General features: G+C 47.9%; 4 protein-coding genes across 4 annotated transcripts; all 4 read right to left on the bottom strand.

Moving 5' to 3' along the window:
* Positions 1-74: 74 nt before the first annotated feature.
* On the bottom strand, positions 75-1,604 carry LOC6592969 (zinc finger protein GLIS2 homolog). The gene is made up of 3 exons (XM_002017668.2): positions 1,098-1,604; positions 682-1,024; positions 75-614 (listed from the first exon to the last, which is right to left on the bottom strand). Exons 1-3 carry the CDS (start codon positions 1,493-1,495, stop codon positions 207-209), a joined length of 1,149 nt encoding a protein of 382 aa, XP_002017704.1. The 5' UTR covers positions 1,496-1,604; the 3' UTR covers positions 75-206.
* Positions 1,605-5,372: 3,768 nt separating this feature from the next.
* On the bottom strand, positions 5,373-6,168 carry LOC6592970. Its single transcript, XM_002017669.2, has 2 exons — positions 5,665-6,168; positions 5,373-5,608 (listed from the first exon to the last, which is right to left on the bottom strand). Exon 1 carries the CDS (start codon positions 6,119-6,121, stop codon positions 5,675-5,677), a length of 447 nt encoding a protein of 148 aa, XP_002017705.1. The 5' UTR covers positions 6,122-6,168; the 3' UTR covers positions 5,373-5,608; positions 5,665-5,674.
* A 988-nt stretch (positions 6,169-7,156) lies between these two features.
* LOC6592971 (eukaryotic translation initiation factor 4 gamma 2) lies at positions 7,157-15,138 on the bottom strand. The gene is made up of 4 exons (XM_026985972.1): positions 15,085-15,138; positions 9,996-12,872; positions 8,129-9,924; positions 7,157-8,047 (listed from the first exon to the last, which is right to left on the bottom strand). Exons 2-4 carry the CDS (start codon positions 10,745-10,747, stop codon positions 7,869-7,871), a joined length of 2,727 nt encoding a protein of 908 aa, XP_026841773.1. The 5' UTR covers positions 10,748-12,872; positions 15,085-15,138; the 3' UTR covers positions 7,157-7,868.
* Positions 15,139-15,725: 587 nt separating this feature from the next.
* LOC6592972 (zinc finger protein 658) lies at positions 15,726-18,358 on the bottom strand. The gene has a single exon (XM_002017671.2). It carries the CDS (start codon positions 18,222-18,224, stop codon positions 16,314-16,316), a length of 1,911 nt encoding a protein of 636 aa, XP_002017707.1. The 5' UTR covers positions 18,225-18,358; the 3' UTR covers positions 15,726-16,313.
* Positions 18,359-18,696: the final 338 nt, after the last annotated feature.

The raw sequence follows: 18,696 nt of genomic DNA, 5'->3' as shown, positions 1-18,696 counted from the left end.
TCGTCATCTGTGCTGCAAGGAATTACTGACCAACTCTTTACGTAATGTATCTCCATCGTTTCGAATGGTATGAGTAGATTTTCAAATACAACAGTCTTTATTTTGCAGTTAAGCGGTAGTCTACGATTAATGACAAGAGCTAGGATAGCGCAGTGACTAGAGGGTAGGAAGAGAGACAGGTCCAATCAGCGTCAGTTGATTGGAAATTAAATTCGGTGCATGCGCAGATCGAGCGGGGAGTCCACCTCCATACTCATGTAGTAATCCTCGCTCTGCAGATACGTGTGTTGTCTCTCGTTCAGCCAATAGCTGGTGGAATACTCCGTCTCTGGCTTGTGCTTCAGCGAGTAGTCGCTGGGCTCATTGCTGGACACATCCAGGTAGTAGCGAGTGGAGGAAGAGGAGGACTCAACGCTGCCCGCGGGCAGACATGTGTAGGGTGCCGGGGCCTCACTGGCCTCGAACAGGTAGGGGGCGCGGGTCTGAAGGGGCAGGCTCAGGGGCTGACTAGCAATAAGGTGGATGCTGTGCTTGAAGGTCTTCACGTGCTTGCGGAGCGAAGAGGGATCTGTGTAGCGCTTCTGGCAGCCAGCCACCTTGCACATATAGGGTTTCTGGGGCGGAAAAGAAGACGGCCGTTAGTATATTTCCTCGATGCCTTGCGGACTGTGCGTGACTTACCTCCATCGAGTGTGTCCTTGTGTGTTTGAACCGATCGGAGGAGTTGGAGTAGGCCTTCTGGCAGCCCTCGAAGCTGCACTTGTATGGCTTCTCTCCCGAATGCGATCGTATGTGAATCTTTAGGTTTTCCGCCCTCGAAAACGACTTCTCGCATAGATGACAACTGTGTGGCTTCTCCTTGGTGTGGGTGCGCGTGTGGACGAGCATTTTGTAGCGGGCGTTGAACCCCCGCTCGCTGCGCTGGCATCCCGCCCAGCGGCAGTAGTAGAGGCCGTCTGTCAGGGAGGCAATGGCATGCCTCTGCGTGACGTGTTGGGCCAGAGCTTCCAGTGTTTCGAATACCCTGGAAATTTCGAGAAGCGACAATCCAGCGTTAGTCCATGAAAACAGATCAACAGCAATAGATAAATGCTCACCTTTCACACTCCAGCCAGTTGCAAATGAAGTCGCTGCCGGCTCCACACTCGCTGCTGCTGCTGCAGGACTTGCTCTCGTCCTGGAACTCCACGGGACTGCGGCACAGGTCGCCTTGGCTGTGCACTTTCATGATGACGGAGTATGTGCGCTGTGTATGATGATACTGATCCTCGGCGTGGAAGTCCAAGAGGCCAGGAGCAGGACGTGGCGGTGTGACGGGCGGAGTGGGGAATCTGATGTGCTGCTGCATCTGCTGTTCCGCTAGCAAGCTGCCGTGGTCCGAATACGGCGCTATGTACGGCGGAGTGTTGTACGGTGTGTAATAGCCAGCGGGCGGCTCGTATATCTCCCCGATTCGGCCGCTGTTGAAGATCGACTTTTGTACTACTATATCCATTCTGATGTCTGATTAGCTCTAGTAGGGGATAGCTATTCGTTTCTCGGGTTTTTCTTGCTATGTGGCTTGCTGGTGGCGAGGCGCTCGCTAACGCGTTTCCCAAACGAATGAGGCGCTCGCCTGCAGACATTCGTGTAATATTCGAAACTTGGCTCCCGATAAGGGCACCCAGACGGAGGCTCTTATCAGCCGAAGGCTGCAGACGGGCCAGGGGTGGGCTGGCCCGGGGGGTGGCGGTGGCAATCGGAACCAAAACAGCTCCGCGCCGCGCCGGGCTGCGGGGCAGGTGCGTTGTGCGTGGGGACATGTCGGCAAAAATCCATTGAGGCAAGTGGATCTGGGGCAAAGGCACACACTACGTGAGTGTAGCGTCGTGTCCAACAGTTCTGATTGGTCTGGAGGACGCATGAGAGGGGAGGAGCTCTGGGGTTCGGTCCGCTTATCAACGCACAAGTGGAAACCCAGCGACGGGTCTGGTGGGCTACATGTGTGTGCCCGATGATCAGCCCGCAATGAGGCCCAAGCTCTTTGGGGGGCAAGCGTTATCGCCCCGACTCTACTCGGCTCGTCTGTCTGAGTTGCACTTCGTACCCGAAAGCGAGTTCCCCGTCAGCCTGCCAGCAGCCCCAACCCACACCATCCTCCCACCCCGCACCCCCCATCACGAGTCCAGGTGCCAGCTGTGTCCGTGTGTGTAATACATGTGTGTGCACCACTCTGCTACGCTTTGATAAAGCTGGCGCAGTCACCGTCGCGTCGCACGGTTATCTCACGGCGAGTCAGCAAGTGCCGCCACATGCCGTTCCATATCTTCCGCCACTGGCGGAATCGGAATCGGCCAAGCTTCTGCGCCATGACGTGAATGGAACGACGCTCCGCTCGTGGCAAACGGGAATCGTCTGCGTCTATTCTTAAGGCCAAAACGTGTATGCAGGCAGGGGTGCCGACGGGCCGAGCGATACCGACGCTCTGCTGGGTGCAGGTTCTCTTATCACGCTATCAGGAGCTGTCTGGCGAGTTAGTGAATCACGGGCAACCTTCGCTCTACCTTACAGCTAACGTCCGCATCCCAAGGCCTGCACGGGCCAACGAGTGGGGTCTCTGCATTACATAAACTACACGATAAGCCCTTGCCACTATCAGCAATGTAACGACCGCTAATTCAGCAACAGGTGTACTCATTGCCACTCCTATACTCTGCGCTCGATCGAAAATCAAACCCAAATGGGGGGGGCGATTCGAGGGGATCATGATTTATAAATAGATAGTGGCATCAGCCCACGGACTGCTTCTGCTGCTGGCTCGCGGAGAAAGTATGATTTAAGTACAGTTGCGCGCAATGAGACTAGTTCAGAGCTTGGCTCGGCCTTGGGGCTCGGATGTCTGTGTATAATCTATTCGCTTGCCAAAGACAGCAGCCGATGAAGGACCCCAGGCGCAACCTAATTTTATGTTTGGCATGCGTTTGACGGTCATATAATCGTCCAAGTATCATCAGAATGGAAGCGGCCCGGCGGTGACAAAACAAAAATCCGGATTTTCTGACTTCGATTCTGAACTTTGTATGGCGCGAGCGGCGGATGATAAGGAACGTTCGACGAGCAGTTGTTCCAGTCGTAGGTCGCCCAGTCCTCCCCTTCCCTCCACCTCCCCCCGGCACATATGTAGTAGGTACATAGTATGCACACACACCACTCACCCCCCCCGAGGACCCACCTAGAGTCCATCGACTAGGGGCGGGGCTGATAAGACTGCCGCTTTTGTAGTAAAAGGAACAAAAAAAAAGCACACACACGTTGGCGAATTTCGGTTGGGGAGCGATTGCAGGAGCGTGTGTGGTGCGCCTGTTAATTTTCCGTGGTCCGAATCTGAACGTAAATAAAAACAAAATCGGACCGCCAGAACGAATGGGTGGGGGGATCGGGGAGGGGCAGCCAGACACTCAAAGCCGGGATGCGGGACTGGATCCAGTTCGATCTGGTTGCGATTCCGGGCAACGGGATGATGGTCAATATTTCTATCAAATTAACAACACTCGACTGATAACGAACGGGATGGGGTCTGGAGGGCTGGCAAAGGTGATTTCGGGTGCCGATAAGCTCCATACAACGAGATCGGAACGAGCCGGGGATTGGTTCTAAGATTCCAATCGAGACGCTGGGGCGTGTGCTCAAGTCGGGTTTATCTTGAAGATGCACGTCCCGAGGCGTGCGAAGACAGCCGCTCCAATGCTCCAAGTCATGTGGACATTGTTGACTGCCATTATCTTGTCGCGACGGTGGCGGTGCTGGCGACGCTGGCAGCGGTGGACCCACTGTGAGCTGATATGGTTACTGCAGAGTCCAATAGATGGCTAATTGCTTTGTTGCTGACAACGACAGACTTCCAAAGTCCATGATCCAGCCAGCTGCCCGGGACTCCAGCCCTCCAGACTCATCCAACTCCGAATGGGGGAAGTTTGCATGCAGCAGGAGCATGGAAATACAAGTATAGGCGATTCTGATCTATTATTTATATACCTTATCGACCAACAACATCACCAGACAGTCTGATATGGCGAAAAAGTTAGAAAAAAGCATTCCAGACATTCGTGGGAGCCCATAGCCAGCCGCCAGACCTTCCGGCAGTGGCGCTATTTATATATACAATTGGTGTTGCTATTTAGGTGCGATATGCTATTGTTTCTGCCGCTGATACGGCTGACAATATCTCGTCTAGACTGGGCCTTATGAAGTCCCCAATTGTTGAAGTTTAACGGAAAAGTTTTAATAACACATACATTTGTATTTGTAGTACACCCCACCATAGCACATTGGGCCAGACGGTCGATATTCTGGCACAATTTTAAAAAGTCAAAACTTTTTAATGGAAACGTTATCCTAATGCATACCCTAGCTAGAAACTTTGCATTTATATTTTTGATCTTAGCGCTAAAAGATTTGCCGCCTTTCAAAGTCAGATGTTCGATCTTCTACGATCGGCAGGAGTTAAAAAAGCGGGAAACTTTCTCAAGTTTTTGTTAGTAGGAAAAGGCCGGAGTATGAAGAATGTATAAATGAAAAAGTATATATTAACTAATGCACATTATATTAACTGCTACTACTACTGGTATCGTATCTGCATTTTGTAAATTGTCCAGAATTTTTCTAAGAAATGCTGCTCGATATTTGTGAGATCTATATTTTAGTCGCTGCAGTTTAACTCAATACGGAGAAAAACGATGGAAAATTGTACATATAACGTACGGGCGGTAGGGGTGGGCGTGGTCGGATCGGTCTGAAATTTATCTCAGTTCTCATACATAAAGATACAATCAAATGTACCTAGTTTCTGGTCTCTAAGCTAATTTTTCGAATTTATGCCAAAAATTTCGGCTGCCTGTCCCAATGTGCATGGCAGGAATGGATCCAACAACTACTACGCAAAGCCGCTGGGGTCTTTTATTTTTATATATTTTGTGGTAGGAATTCTTGAAGGGGGTAATTTAGCCACCAGGGCTTATCACACGACGTCGATTTCTGACAGTCAGGCAGGAAGTGAAACTTAAACTTTTCGTTGAGAGTGGATGATAGCTTATGTAGCTATCCAACCAAATCTATGCCTTTGTTGGACAGGTCACTAGCCACAGCCACTAACAAGAATAGTAAAATGGACAATATAGGACTGCTGAATCACTTGGCAATCAACATAAACTGTGCAGACGAACTGGCCTTGACTTTGCACGGCGGCAACGAGATTCAACCGTGAACAGACCTGATCATGAGTACGGCATGCGACCGCGCACAGCCACAGCGTGTGAGCTCGGCCTTACACAGAAACACTATCACGGCACAATTGATTGCAGAGTGGCCCACAGGCAGAATGAACGAATGTAAACTTACTTTTTGGGGTAATAAATTTATTAGACTAAATAATTCCGTTGTACTTTTAAAGTTCGCGCTCACTCGATCGACGCATGTCGCGCGGGCTGTGTTGTTGTCGTCGTCTGAGCGGAGAATGGAGTTCGGTTCGGCGAGAGAGCGGCGTCCGTGGGGTCGCCAGCAATCACCAAAATAAACGCACCCAACGCCTGTGACCCCCACACGGCGCAGTGTCATCAGTTGCCGGCTATGCCTATGAACCATAAATAAATATTGCTGCAGTTTAATTTTAATCACAGCCATACATACAGATACAGGCCTATACGAAATGATCCAGATGGCTCTGCATGTAGGTGACGAGCGATTTTTCGAACAACGGAGTCACCAGACGATCTCCTCCAATGTTTAAGCTCACGAAGAACTGGCGGCCGTAGCGCTTGCTCAGCTTGGCGGCCAGAACAGATGACTCAGTTTGGCCGTATCCGCCCATAAGGGTCGAGGAAAGTGCATCGCTTTTGGTGGAGTCGCGTGCGGGCATGCCCACAGCCAGCTCATCGAATACCTCATTTTCCTTTGAATTGACAATCAGCATTGTGCTGCCATTCATCTTGAGGGCCCGCAGTATAAACTGTGCAGTCCCATTCTCCAATACGGCCATGTGTGAGGTGAACAATGCATTTTCACCGGCGTCCTGCTTATGACCATTCAGCTGGACATGACCGGCATCTCCGGCTGCTGCTGGGTCCGAAATATTAAGATTCTCCATTGCTCCAACTCAAACTTTCTGTGTTTGGCTATGTTTAAAATCAATTTATAATAAAAATGTCACTTTAAAAAAGGTAAACAGAATGAAATGCACATTTTGGCCACTAAAATATACCGTCCGACCGTCAGAAATATAAAAAAATATGCCGACTCATTTAAAAAATATACCGTAAAATACTGAAGAATTCAAATTCTACTATACATATTCCTCGTTTTTGATATTCCGTCGAGTATTACTAGCTCGATAGATCTCTCAGCCTAGCCCAGATAATTTTATCGAGTTAATAAACCTATTTTCTGCTTGACTGATTTAATTTAAATACTTGCTTTTATTGGATTTTGACTACAAAAAGGTTTTGGCGAAAAATGTCTAACAAAAAAAAAACATAAGAGAGTAAACGTTTAAATGATATTCCGTTGAATAATGCTACATAGTTGTATTTTAAGTAGATATTTTAAGTACTTCCATTTACTTTATTTTGACTATACAAAAAAGTTCAACAAAAAAAAGTCGCAATGTTATCACGTCAACGTTGCTGGTTATTGAAGACTTGTTGCTTATCAACCGGAGTATGGGCATTTGTATACCCTATTTCGTTAATTTAATTTAGGGATACTGTTTTCCAAACTGTTTTTAAAACGTAATTAATACAGAAATTTTCTCAAATTGATATGCTTTCGACGTATTCATGCATTTGATTAGTTTCCTGTATATCCTGAATCCGACACTCATTGCAAAATATCGTTGAAATACCTTTAAAACAGGGACTGACTAGTTTCTGCATTAATTAGAGCCGCAATTCTATAATATCATGTAGACATGTAGAGTCATGTAAAACCTGCGTATGGAATTTTTATTACCCTTTGTCTATGAATTATTGATGAATTTAAAAAATACCACACACATTTCGGAGTGCTGGAAAGCATTTCAAAGCTGACAGTTGAACCATCCGATAGGCGTCATAGCTTTGCAGTCACATTGGCGCCAAATGCCCAGTCCAGTTTAAATTTAATTTAAATGATGAAAAAGACAAAGTTTTGCCGTTCGCAGTGTCGGTTGCATTTTTATTAGAGCTCTTATTAATGTCGGCAGATTTTTATAGATTTTTTTTGTTAGGTTAAAATACATATGTACGATATTTTGTTCACAATTACAATCAGATTTTATAGTTTCGCATCTACTGCACATATCTACTGATTTTTATATTTTTAGCGTTGTTTGATTTGAACTACTTAAGGTGGATACAAAAACGTAGAGATGTGCGAGTGGCAATTGAATAGAGATAACAAAAAAAGGGGGAATATATTATTCGATAGATCAGTTCTCAGTTCCGGTTGAGTCAAGATTTACTAATTGTAAATTAAAAATGTATTGTATATATGCGTTCGTGACTTGAAATGTCAATTAAAATCTACTACTTTCGTTTGCGTTTATATTTCGTGGAATAATATTCTATACGTTTGCGTCTATTTCGTTTTATTTGTTGATACTAAGTTGTTAATTGTTTGCATTTTTGGAATATCAAATAATTTTGATTAACTTGTGGGTTCTTCTACTATAATTTGACTAAGATTTGCAACCGCGATTCCAAGCTTTCATTTTCATCTTGCTGAATTTATCTTTTGTTTTGTTTTGTTTCTTTTTTTTTGTTGGGGCGTTTTCTTTGATCTTTTTTTCATGTAATCAATTTGTGAATATAAATTAATGTGATATACAATAGAGTTATTGTTATACGGGGCGGTGCTTCTTAATCCTCATCGTCCTCGGACTCGGCTTCTTGTAGCCAAGTCAGCCAGGCGTTCACTTGGAACAGAGCGGATCCTTTGCCTGGATATTTGTCGGAAATCTCCTCCTTCCAAGAGACGAATGCTTCCTCCTCGATGATTTCAGACTCGTACAGATATTTGAACCAACGGCACAGCATGCCTAAAGCGGACAAAGCAAATGGTTAAGGGGCAACTCTTGGAGAAAATGGGAATGAAAGTAGTCAGTTCTTCATCGACTTACCTTTGGGGAAATTCTCGTTAAAGCAGAACGCCTGCAAGGCATACAACGCGATCAGTTGCAGTTCGTTTTGCCCAAGGAAGGTCTGCAGCATCTGACTATAGTTCTCCAGCAGTTGCTGCTCCTTCTGGGTAACGGACTTCTCCGGAGCTTCCTTTGGATCCAGATTGGGGGCCAGTGTCGTCTCCTTGGTTATATACTTCACCACTACGGTCATGAGGGACTGAATAAAGCCGGGGTCCTTGTAGTACTTGTTGTCCACATTCGATTTGATCCACTTGTAGAAGTTGGTCGGACTGGGATCGACCAGCAACTGCTTCATCATCTCGGCCTGCACTTTCAACAACGGATAAAGGAAGGAAAGATTGCGATCCTCGAGTATTTCGGCCAGTCTCTCCTTGTTACGATCAACCTCTGGCAGACTGTTCATCAGGTCAATTTTACTTGCTCGGAACTTCTCCTCCAAGGCCTCCTTGCCAATGCTCTTATGCAGCTGCTGCAGCACCAAGAGGAAAAGCGGGAAGTGCTGCCCATTGTCCGTGTAGTTGGCGATGTCGTTCAGCTTCAGCAGAGCTGGCTCGCATACGGCCTTGCTCAGGACACTCGCCACGAGGGCCGTGATCCTCGGATTGAGAGCTTCGCGCTCGTTCATCTTGTTGACCAACTGCTTGAAGACCTCCACCACAATGTTCGGCTTGATGCTCGACAGTTTGCGTAATGTCTGCAAGAAGCGCACGACGCGCTCCAAGTAGACATCATTCACACGGTCTAACACATCCATCAGCAAGTTCATGCACACATCCTTCAGGGACTTCTCGGGCAGTTTCAGCTCGAGGAATCCCTCAACTAGCTCAGTGAATCGGTCAGATTTGAGGGAGGGTATTGGTGTTTCCCCTTCCTGCTCTGCAGCTGGCGCTGGAGCTTCGACCTCTGTCTCCTCATCCTTTGGCTCCTCGTCGTAGAAGAACTTCTCCTTGAAGTAGAGGGTGGCTTTCTTGCCCTGTTCCTCCTTGCTGGTATACTTATCCTTCTTCTGTTGCTTGGCCGAGCCATTGCCTGATGGTGTGCTAGGTCTCTCCACGGAACCACTCTTCGGTTGTTGCTGTTCTTTGCCGTCGTTCGAAGACTTTGAGGATTGGGCGTCTGCGCTCTGCTCATCTAATTTCTCCCGCGAGCCACCCGAACTGAAGTTGGGCGACGATGAGGTCGCCTTAAGGGTCTTCTCTTGCTGAACTCCGTGGAGTGTCTTGTTATCCGCGTATTCCGCAGACGGGGTGGACGATGGACGTGTGGGATTAATCAGATGGGATGTGGGAGTACCCAGCAATGGATAGTGGGAATTGGATAGCGGTCCCTGGTCCTTGCCCTGGCTGCTGTTGGGTGGCGTCGACATGGGCAACGTGGCTGGGAACTTCTGGTTTTGGTTGGCCGCTCGGAAAAGCAAGGAGTTGGCCGCCGGGCGCATTTGCAAGTTTTCCACCGCATCCTGGTTCGTGGTGATCAAATTGCGCTTGAAACGCGGCGCTAGCTCCTTGCTGCCCAGCAGCTGATTACCGCCATATTGTCCGTCGTTGCGGTCCCTGTCCCGGTCGTTGTTCCTGCGCGAATCATCCCGGTCTCGGTCCCGGTTACCAGATGACCCTCCTCCGCCATTTCCTCCACCGTTCTGGTTGTGCTTGTTGTAGCGATTGTTGTAGTTTCCGCCGCCGCCGCCTCCGTTCTGGTCGCGATTGCGGTCGCCGCGATTGTTGTACTGGCGATTATCGCGATCTCGGTCCCGATTCGAGCTGGTGGCGAATCTGGAAGAGAGCATTTATTAGCATCCATCGAAAATAGCTGGAATGCTGGAAGTCGGAATTTTTCTACTTACGGGGACACAATGGGAGAGGATCCGGTGACACTTAGCCCGCTGAACATATCATTATAGCCAGGCTGAATATTCAAGTGGAATCGGTTCATCCAGCTGTCGGAATCGCGATCGTTGTTGCGCATATCGCGATTGCGATTGGGGAAGGGGGTGCGTATGATAGAGTCGTCGTCCGAGCGTATTTGCTTTATGGGGACGGGTCCCTCGGCGGTGCCAACCTTGCGTGGAATCCAATGGTTCAGTCGCAGCTCGATGACATCCTTTAGCATGAAGCGTATCCTTGGTGGATATTCAGTTGACTTTGATCGACGTTCCAACGTCTCGAAGTACTGATTCATCAGCTCTTTGCCCTGTTCTGAATCCAGATTCTTGCCGCAAGTCTTGAGCAACTGAGCCAGGCATTCCATGTCCTCGCACATTTCCTGCGCACCGGCCGTACGCTTCTTCTTCTTGTCCAGTAGCTCCATGATGCACTGATGCAGCACGGTCTTCGACAGCATGTCGAGCTTGTTGAGCTCCCCAATAAATTTAACGTTGCCGAGCATGCGCTGCTTCGCCAGGTGGCGGCGTTCCTCCTCGTCGGCCTCATTTTCTGGCGGCGGTCTGCTGTTGTCGTTCTCGTCACGCTTCAGACGATTGTTAAACTTGTCGCGACAGACGGCGATCAGGAGTCGCAGGAAAGTGCAAGAGTTGTTTGGTTCCTTATCAAACGATGGTGCTTCCTCGGACAGGCGCTTGCACAGCTGTGCGTACATAGACGAGTACTTGGGCTCATCCAATGCCTTGTCAAAGATCAGCAAGATTACACCATTCAAAATGACAATCGAATTGAGGTCAAGTTGCAGCAGTTCATCGCTCAGCTCCTGGAATTTCTCGGGCGTTAGCTTGTTCAGTATTCCCCTTACGCGCCGGAACACGGCATCGTTCTTCTCGCTCTGCGTAAGTCCATGCTGCGGACGCAACGATGGTGGTATCCAACGACCAGTAATTGGCGGAGGAGTGTTTCCCTTGGTGCCTCCTGCTGCCTGTGATTGCTGCTGCTGTTGCTGTTGTTGTTGATGCTGCTGCTGCTGTTGGTGTTGGTGCTGCTGTGACGACTGTGATTGCTGAGAAGTGGCTGCCGAGTGGGCAGAGTTGTTCAAAGAATGATTCGAAGAATTGGAAGTTGAAGCTGAAACCTGAGCAGGCGCATTTCCGTTACGAACGGCAGTAGGACGACTGGCGGCCGCACCACGATCGTAGCGATCCGTTTCGGGGGCCCTATTGTAGCCAGATCGGGGGCCTGCTGCTCCAGCACCTCCGTTTCGCTCTTGGCTGTTAGTATTGTTGTATCGTTGATGTGAGGGAGAGTCTTCGTAGCTGTCGCGGTAGTTGTTGGGGTATTCTTCGCGACGAACTCCGCTCACGACTCCATCGTTGCCACCACGCGAATGCCCGTACGACGACTTGTTAATTGAGTTAGATGCAGCTCCGTTGTAGTTGGACGAGGAGTTGCCGTTGCCGTAACGCGACTGTTGTCCGTTGCTTCCATTGCCGTTCTCGTAGTTGCGGGATGAGCGGTAATTACTGCCACCGCCGCCGCCGCCACTACTTCCGCCGCTTGCTCCGCCAGCAGGACCGCCGGTGGAGTTGGAGTTTATTGATCGATTATTATAGCTGCCATCGGAGTTGGAGTGATAGCTGCGACTACCACGATGCGCTCCGCCTTGCTGATCACTCGAAGAATATCGTCCAGAGCCGTTGTAGCTGTCGGAGCTGCCGAGCTGCTGGTTGTTGATGCTTTGACCCAAAATGTCACTATTCTTTTGATAGTAACGCGACGACGACGAGTCACCCTGGTAAGATCGTCGAGGTCTTGGGCTCACCTCACTATCGTGTTGACGAATTTTGGCGGAATTTTTACTATAGCCAGTGGAAAAGTGTCCAGTTGGGCCACCAGATGAACGGCTGCCGTTTCTACCACCCAAACCCTCGCTGCTGTTGCTTATGGCTGGGGATACTCCACCGCCGGACTTGTAGCTAGAACTGTTCGAGCCCTTGCGATAGTTGCCGCCTCCTTGGTTCGATGCGGGTGTTGAGCCCTTGTCGATCTTCACCAGATTCTTAAGATTGTTGAACGTATCTGTCGCTGTGGTAATCGGCAAAAGATTGGGACTGGTATTGAGCAGGGTTTTCCCGACCGTTGGTGTCGGTGGGGTTTGGCCACCGCAGCTGACGCCTATAACGCCACCGCCTCCGCCGCCACCACGATTGGTAAGCTGATCGTAATTGCGCTCGATCTCGCTGGGGTTCGCCGTTATTACCAGTCTTAAATCGCTGCCGCCGCCGATGCTCGTCGTATCACCGGTGCTGGTGCCTCCCTCAATGGTGATCGTTTTACCGCTCCGAAACTGATCTATGATGACGCCTGCCTGGTGCCCGTTGGTGTGCTCCCAACGTTGCGGACTGTCGTCGTAAGAGTGCAAAAGGGGAGCGGCGTCGTACGTTGATAGAGGAATGGTGATGATTTTTCTAGATCAACTCGGGGCGAAATATAAATTGCAGCTGTGAACACAGGTGCAACGAGCGAGCTCTCTCTAGTGTGTGGTGGTGGTCGGTCGTTTGGGGGATACCGCTGGCTGCTGGTTGCTCCTCCTGGTCGGATCTGGCCTGATCCTTCAATACAGAAACGGGACACACACACAAATCTGACAACACACACGTGCACGCACACAGAGACAGTAGGGTAGGTTGCGTTGAGACTCGAGTGGAGGCGTTCCTTCCGTTCGGTTGGGTTGCTTCTTCGTCTTCTTATTCTTGTTCAGCTGAGGCCTGCGTGGTAACTGGGGGATTAGTCTCTCAGTTCCGTTACACTTGGGCTGCCTTGCGTATATGGAAGTCCTGTGTCAAGCAATGAAAGAATTTGGGAACCAAAATCAAAACAAATTTATAACCGACTTGGGAGAAGGGATCAAATAGACTGTATTCAGAGCTTACGCTAGCACTAGCTCGTATTGTGACACAAATGTACAGGAAAACTAATCGCCTCACTTATAGGAGATATATAGTCTCCACACAGTAATTACAGTTATTTTCGCCACATAACTGTTGCACCTGCACTCGGCAATGGATAGTCAATGCAAACTGGAAGTACTTTATGGAAATAGCCTCGCCAAATAAAACAAATTCAAGTTCATTTCACTGCTTTTCCGTTCCGTTACGTTCTGTTCTCTCTCACTCTCTCTTCGTACTTGCTTTGTTTGCTGGCACGGCGTTGCCATCCGTTGGTAATTTAGCAAAGTGATATTTAAGAATAATTAAACAATGATATACGAACGAGTTTTGTTGTGAAAAAATCAATATTTTCTAGATGTATCTCAACGACAGCATGTGTGGTTTAGTTCAAACAAATCCAAATTACTTTCGCTCGAATTGAATCATATGGTGGGGCTCACTACTTCTTTGTTCCAGCTTTCTTTGTTTGCTCTCACGCTCGTTCGTGCTACTCCCATACCCCACAATGGAAACTGGAAGAATGCGGCCCACGAAGCGAGCGGGATGGGGATACGAAAAGTAACCAAATTGCTAGAAGCTGATGCGCAAGAACGGCGCACCACAGCCACAGCCAGTGTCAGTGTCCTTTCTTTGTGTGGAGGTTTATGGCCTCTGCTTTGGAGCTCGGTCGGTCGCCTGCTAGCTGTCTCGCTCGCTCGATGCTGGTCTTCTGCGCCATCGAATTAAAGTGCCTTGACCCCAAGAAATGAACAGACTCGCTCCCGATACGCATATACTAGGCATAGCCACAGACGAGGGGAGAACTGCGTTGATTAGCGTGTTTAGTCAACGGCAGAGTGGTAAACATTCCCTCATTGCACACTTGGACATGAGTCACTTTGTTTATTTTTTCTGAATTTGCTAGCCTTGCCTTGCCTTAATTGATTGAAATCTATCTATGTACTATATATGTATATGTATGTGAGTGTGTGTGTATATCGAAGCAGCTTGAACAACCCTGGCCCGTCTTTGGTCCTAAGCCTAGTCTCGAGTCTGTATATTTGTATGTATATCCGTATTCGACTCGCAAGTATTGCCTGCAATAGTGCCTTCTAAACATCCCCCCCAAAATGTGGCCAATGTGAAAATCCACCCCGTGTCAGAGTCACTGCAACGAGGCGTCGACGACCCCGACCCGACCGCGCCTCGGGCCCTCCCTCCCCCTCAACGTAAGACCCAGTTGTGGATGATTTTGACCTCAATTCCAGCGCGTGGCCCGTGTACAAGTGTTTGCTGGTCTGAGAGGTGCATATTTAACCAACCAAATGGCACACCCACGTTATAAAACTCTCTTTTGGTTGTGGGGGCAGTTGTATGATGGAATATCTCGTATCTTGAACCGATCCCAGAGGCCTTCGCCTCCTCCTACTTTCATTCCGCTGAGGCGCACTCAATTTTTACAATGACGAAAACAGGGCGAACAAAGTGCAACAATACAGACACAATTCGTAGGCATATGTGTGTGTGTTTGTTCACAGATCATCTAAGCGAGAAGATACGGCGCACACGGAAACACACAAAGTGAAGCTGGCCGAAGGAAAATCGAAAAACTCAAACTCACCCACCAGGGGTGGCGGGGTCTTCCAAAGGGGGAAGACACACTGTTAGAGCAACGTCAACAGCATTTGAGATTTTCCAATGTGCCTCCGCCATTTTGTTGCATGAATATGTGTACATACACACACACACAGGCAACTTTCTTTGTGCTTGTACTTCCGAGTGATTCATTTAGTTTGTCTTTTAAATGTTCTGTCCCCTATTGCCTTTTTCCAGTTTAAACATTGTCAATTTTCACATCGAAAAGCAAATTGCACTAATCATTTTCCATCTCACTTTTATTGATTTCCCAGCATGACTTTTTCGCCATAAAGAAACGAGGACGTGCTACACAGACACATATGTACATACACAAAAAATCGGTTTTCTCTAAATCATCATGGCAAATTTTGAGGCTATAATTTTAAATTCACTTTTTAACCAAGTTCACTTTGCCTTTTCGATCAAAAGTAGGAGGAAAAAGGACGGCCTACCAAGTCCTTCCCAAATTCATTGTACTAACCTTTATTTTCACTAATTTCGTATTCCGTATGGCCAACACGCAAGCTGAAAATGTGAATTAGAGATGCGCATCAGTGTGGAATGAGAGGCTGGAAGAAGACCGTATATTTCGGTATATCTTATCGATACATTTTATCAGCTGATAATCGATAAACAAATTTTAATTTCTTTAACTTTTTCGTTGTTTTTCTACAAATTTTATTTCAAAATACATGCAAAATGTAAATCATATAAATCAAGGCATGCAAATCAGTGTGATACAAATAATCACATGCAATAAAATACCGAAGTCTGAAATCGATAAAAGGATTTTCTCAGCTGATTTGTAGCTCGATAAACAAATTCAAAAATCCACAAAAGGACTTGTTCCACGTAAAAACCTCGTAACTAGTCATTTTTCTGTTGGAGAATGGGGCCAACATCAAGAGGCCAAATGTAAACGAGTGGAAAACGAGTGGAGGCTGAGATCCCCTACAGCGGCAATCTAGTCGAACACCATTTACCAGCAGGTGAATGACACGGGATCGCAACCATCGCTCGGGAGAAGAACGTCAGGAAGGAGTTCGGAGTTCCGCGTCTGTGGGACGTCTATTGGTAAGACAATCTTTGATGCTATAGCTACCACCTAATAGTCTTTTACAGACGGGACAACAACAAACCGGATAAGAAGTCTTTGATCACGTATATCTTGTCGGTGCACGAAGTGTTCCCGGAGCCGCCATGATCCATTCATTGCAGAGCTCATTTATGCCATTTGCCAGCAATAGCTTGATGCTGTGACTTTTGGCTTCGATCTGGAGAACCCCCCGTTGTTGATCTTGCACGCATTCGCCCCTACTTGCCGCTTGTCGTTGGGCTGCGGCTCTGGCCCGTCGTCTTGATCAATGGAGTCTATCCAGTACATGCAGCCGCGACGCTGCTCGAAGACCAGGGAACGCGACTGGTCCACCACCTTCCACAAAACCACGTGCCGACTTCATGCCAGTAAATGCTACTGTACATTTAGTCGACAGCGATGCCATCCGGCTCAATCAGATCCGATTCCTCGATCTGCCACACATATACACCCCCTTTATTTAAACAGGGTAACAGCTTGAATTAAACCGTGAAAATAATACAAACAATAATAGTTTTTCTTGTGCATCCATTTTTGATATTACAATAGAAAACACCAGAGTTGACGGCTGCGTTATAAGTTTGAAAATAACTATCGGGGATTAAAAATATGACTTAAGAATCCCCCTTGGTCGCTCTTTTTTCTTGGACATTTATCATCTTATCCCTATGCTTTTTTGATTTAAAGTGCCTGTGCATAGTTCCAATGATCGTATGATTACAGGTGTCGCAGTAGCTCACTTTTTCGGGTTTCTGGAATCTACACGGCTCCGAGCCAACAGCATCCTGTCGCTCGTTGGATTGTTCCAAGGAATCTTCTCTTTCCGCTTTAATTGCTTTTGATTTTGTATAATTTCGCTTATGCTTAATAGTCTGGAGATGCTGATTGATATCGCTTTTGAGTGTGACTCCACACGGCGCACAGTGAACTGGAACACTTGGTTTCCGGATTTTGAAAGACTTCATCTCTAAGGTTTCGCCGCGGTCCTTGGCTTCTTGGGCCAACTGATCCAGGTGTCTCTGGCTCTGGCAGTGACGCCTATAATTGCTCTTATCCTTGATGGTGAGATCACAGACCTTGCAGTGGATTTTCTTAGTCATTAGATGGACCGCTTGTCGGTGGACTTGCATCAAGCCCTGACTGTTGAATGCCAATCCACACATTTCGCACGAAAAATCACGCCGGTGTAAATGCTTTTTATTCATGTGCACTTTCAGAAGGAAGTTGTTGCCAAACTCTTGCGAGCAGATGCTGCACACCGGCTTGGGCCGCTTTCTGTTCACCTTCGGGGGTCCACGCTGCAGGCGCAACTGCTCTCGATGCTTCTTAATGGCCTCACGGCACTCTTTGGCAGAGTGGGCGCAGCAACATCGACTCACTGTGGGCTTCTGGCATATCAGACATGGTTTCCTTCGCTGATGCAGCCGGTGCACATGGGCCCTCAGGGCAGACCATATTTGGAATCTCCAGCGGCAGCTGCGACAACTGAACGGCCGGTATTTTAGACGACATGCCATGCGAGCTCTTTTCTGATGCTTCAGAAGACAAAGACGCGTACGGAAAGACCGCCTACAGGTGGGGCAAGGTGTCATCGTATCCTTGCCCTGTTCTTGATGACGGCGCATGTGAAGCTGATGGCTGAAAGGAAAGTGATACTCGTGTTTACATCGCGGACATTTGCTAAGAGTGCAACGTTTACGTCTCAAAGGGCCCACTTTTAGTTCCTTTATGAAATCGAGGTGGACGCCCTGCGGCATGCTGATTGTCATCTCCTGGATATTAGGAGGCGCCCGGCTCGATTGCCCTTCCTGTTGACGTTGGTCCTCCAGCAGCTGTTTGTAGGTTTCGTTCTCCATTAGCTGTCCGAAGCCGCCTCGCCTTACGCTCCTCCTAAGGTGGGAGCAGATCATGTGTTGAAGGTAGAAGCTCCGATAGCAGATCTGACAGTGCCAGTTGTCGCCCATATTGTGCTCACGCTGATGCGCCTCCACCTGCTTAAGGGCTCGCCAGGGCCATTTCTCACAATCTAGGCAGCCGCAACGCAGACCTGGATAGAATGGGGCTACTGCCTTTGGTCGGAGCGCTGTATGGGCCTCGGTGCCCGCAAGAAGGCCCACCGCGCGTCGATAGCCAGTTGTAATGGTGTCCATAATTCCCTCTAGCTTCCCAAGATCAACCTGTCTCCGCTTCGATGTAAAGGCATCACCAATCGCCTGATAATCTCCATGAAGATTGGCCTTGTAGAAATTATTGGTCCAGAAATTGTCGCGCGCCTGGGCCGACTGTAGCAACAGCATCATGTCCGCTGTGCTGAAGAGCATCATTTTCTGGACATCGCCAGCAGTGGAGGAGGGAGCAACAGGTTCTCCATTGAAGGCAACGTACTTTTGTATGAGTCCCCGACAGCATTTACAATTGCAGTCACAGCAGCTGGGACAGAGCGTTGCATTTTTCTCATTTGCCAAGGCTGGCAAGCCAGCGGTAAAGTTTTCAAACGCTATTAACAATTTTCCAGGCCATGACATGTTTGCGGCTGCGCAACGCCATTAGTGTTGGGTCATGAGCGGGCCAGTTGGTCTGTGTCAAGAGCTCTTTATCAACGGGTTTGCTTAATCCAGAGAGGATTAGAAAGAATTAGAGAGAATATACAGATATATACAGAATTCCAGAAATAAAATTCAAATTTTATACAAATTTTTGTGTTTTCTGCAGTGTGACCGCGGATCTATCGATATATATCGAAATATACCGTCCGACCCTCAGAAATATACCGAAACATACCGCCTCATTTTCAAAATATACCGTAAATATACCGACGAATTCAAGTTCTATTTTACATATTCCTCGTTTTTGATATTCCGACGAATATTACTAGCTATATAGAACATTTAGCCGTGCCATTATAATTTTATACGATTGATGAATTAATTTTCTAATTAACTGATGTATTCTTAATACTTGCTTTTATTGCATTTTGCGTAAAAAGAGGTTTTAGCG

This window comes from Drosophila persimilis, unplaced genomic scaffold, assembly GCF_003286085.1.
Source record: "Drosophila persimilis strain 14011-0111.01,24,50 unplaced genomic scaffold, DperRS2 tig00000002-arrow-pilon, whole genome shotgun sequence".
Classification (NCBI taxonomy): domain Eukaryota; kingdom Metazoa; phylum Arthropoda; class Insecta; order Diptera; family Drosophilidae; genus Drosophila; species Drosophila persimilis.
Note: the sequence above shows the minus strand (reverse complement) of the source record. Positions and strands in the feature narration are given on the sequence as shown.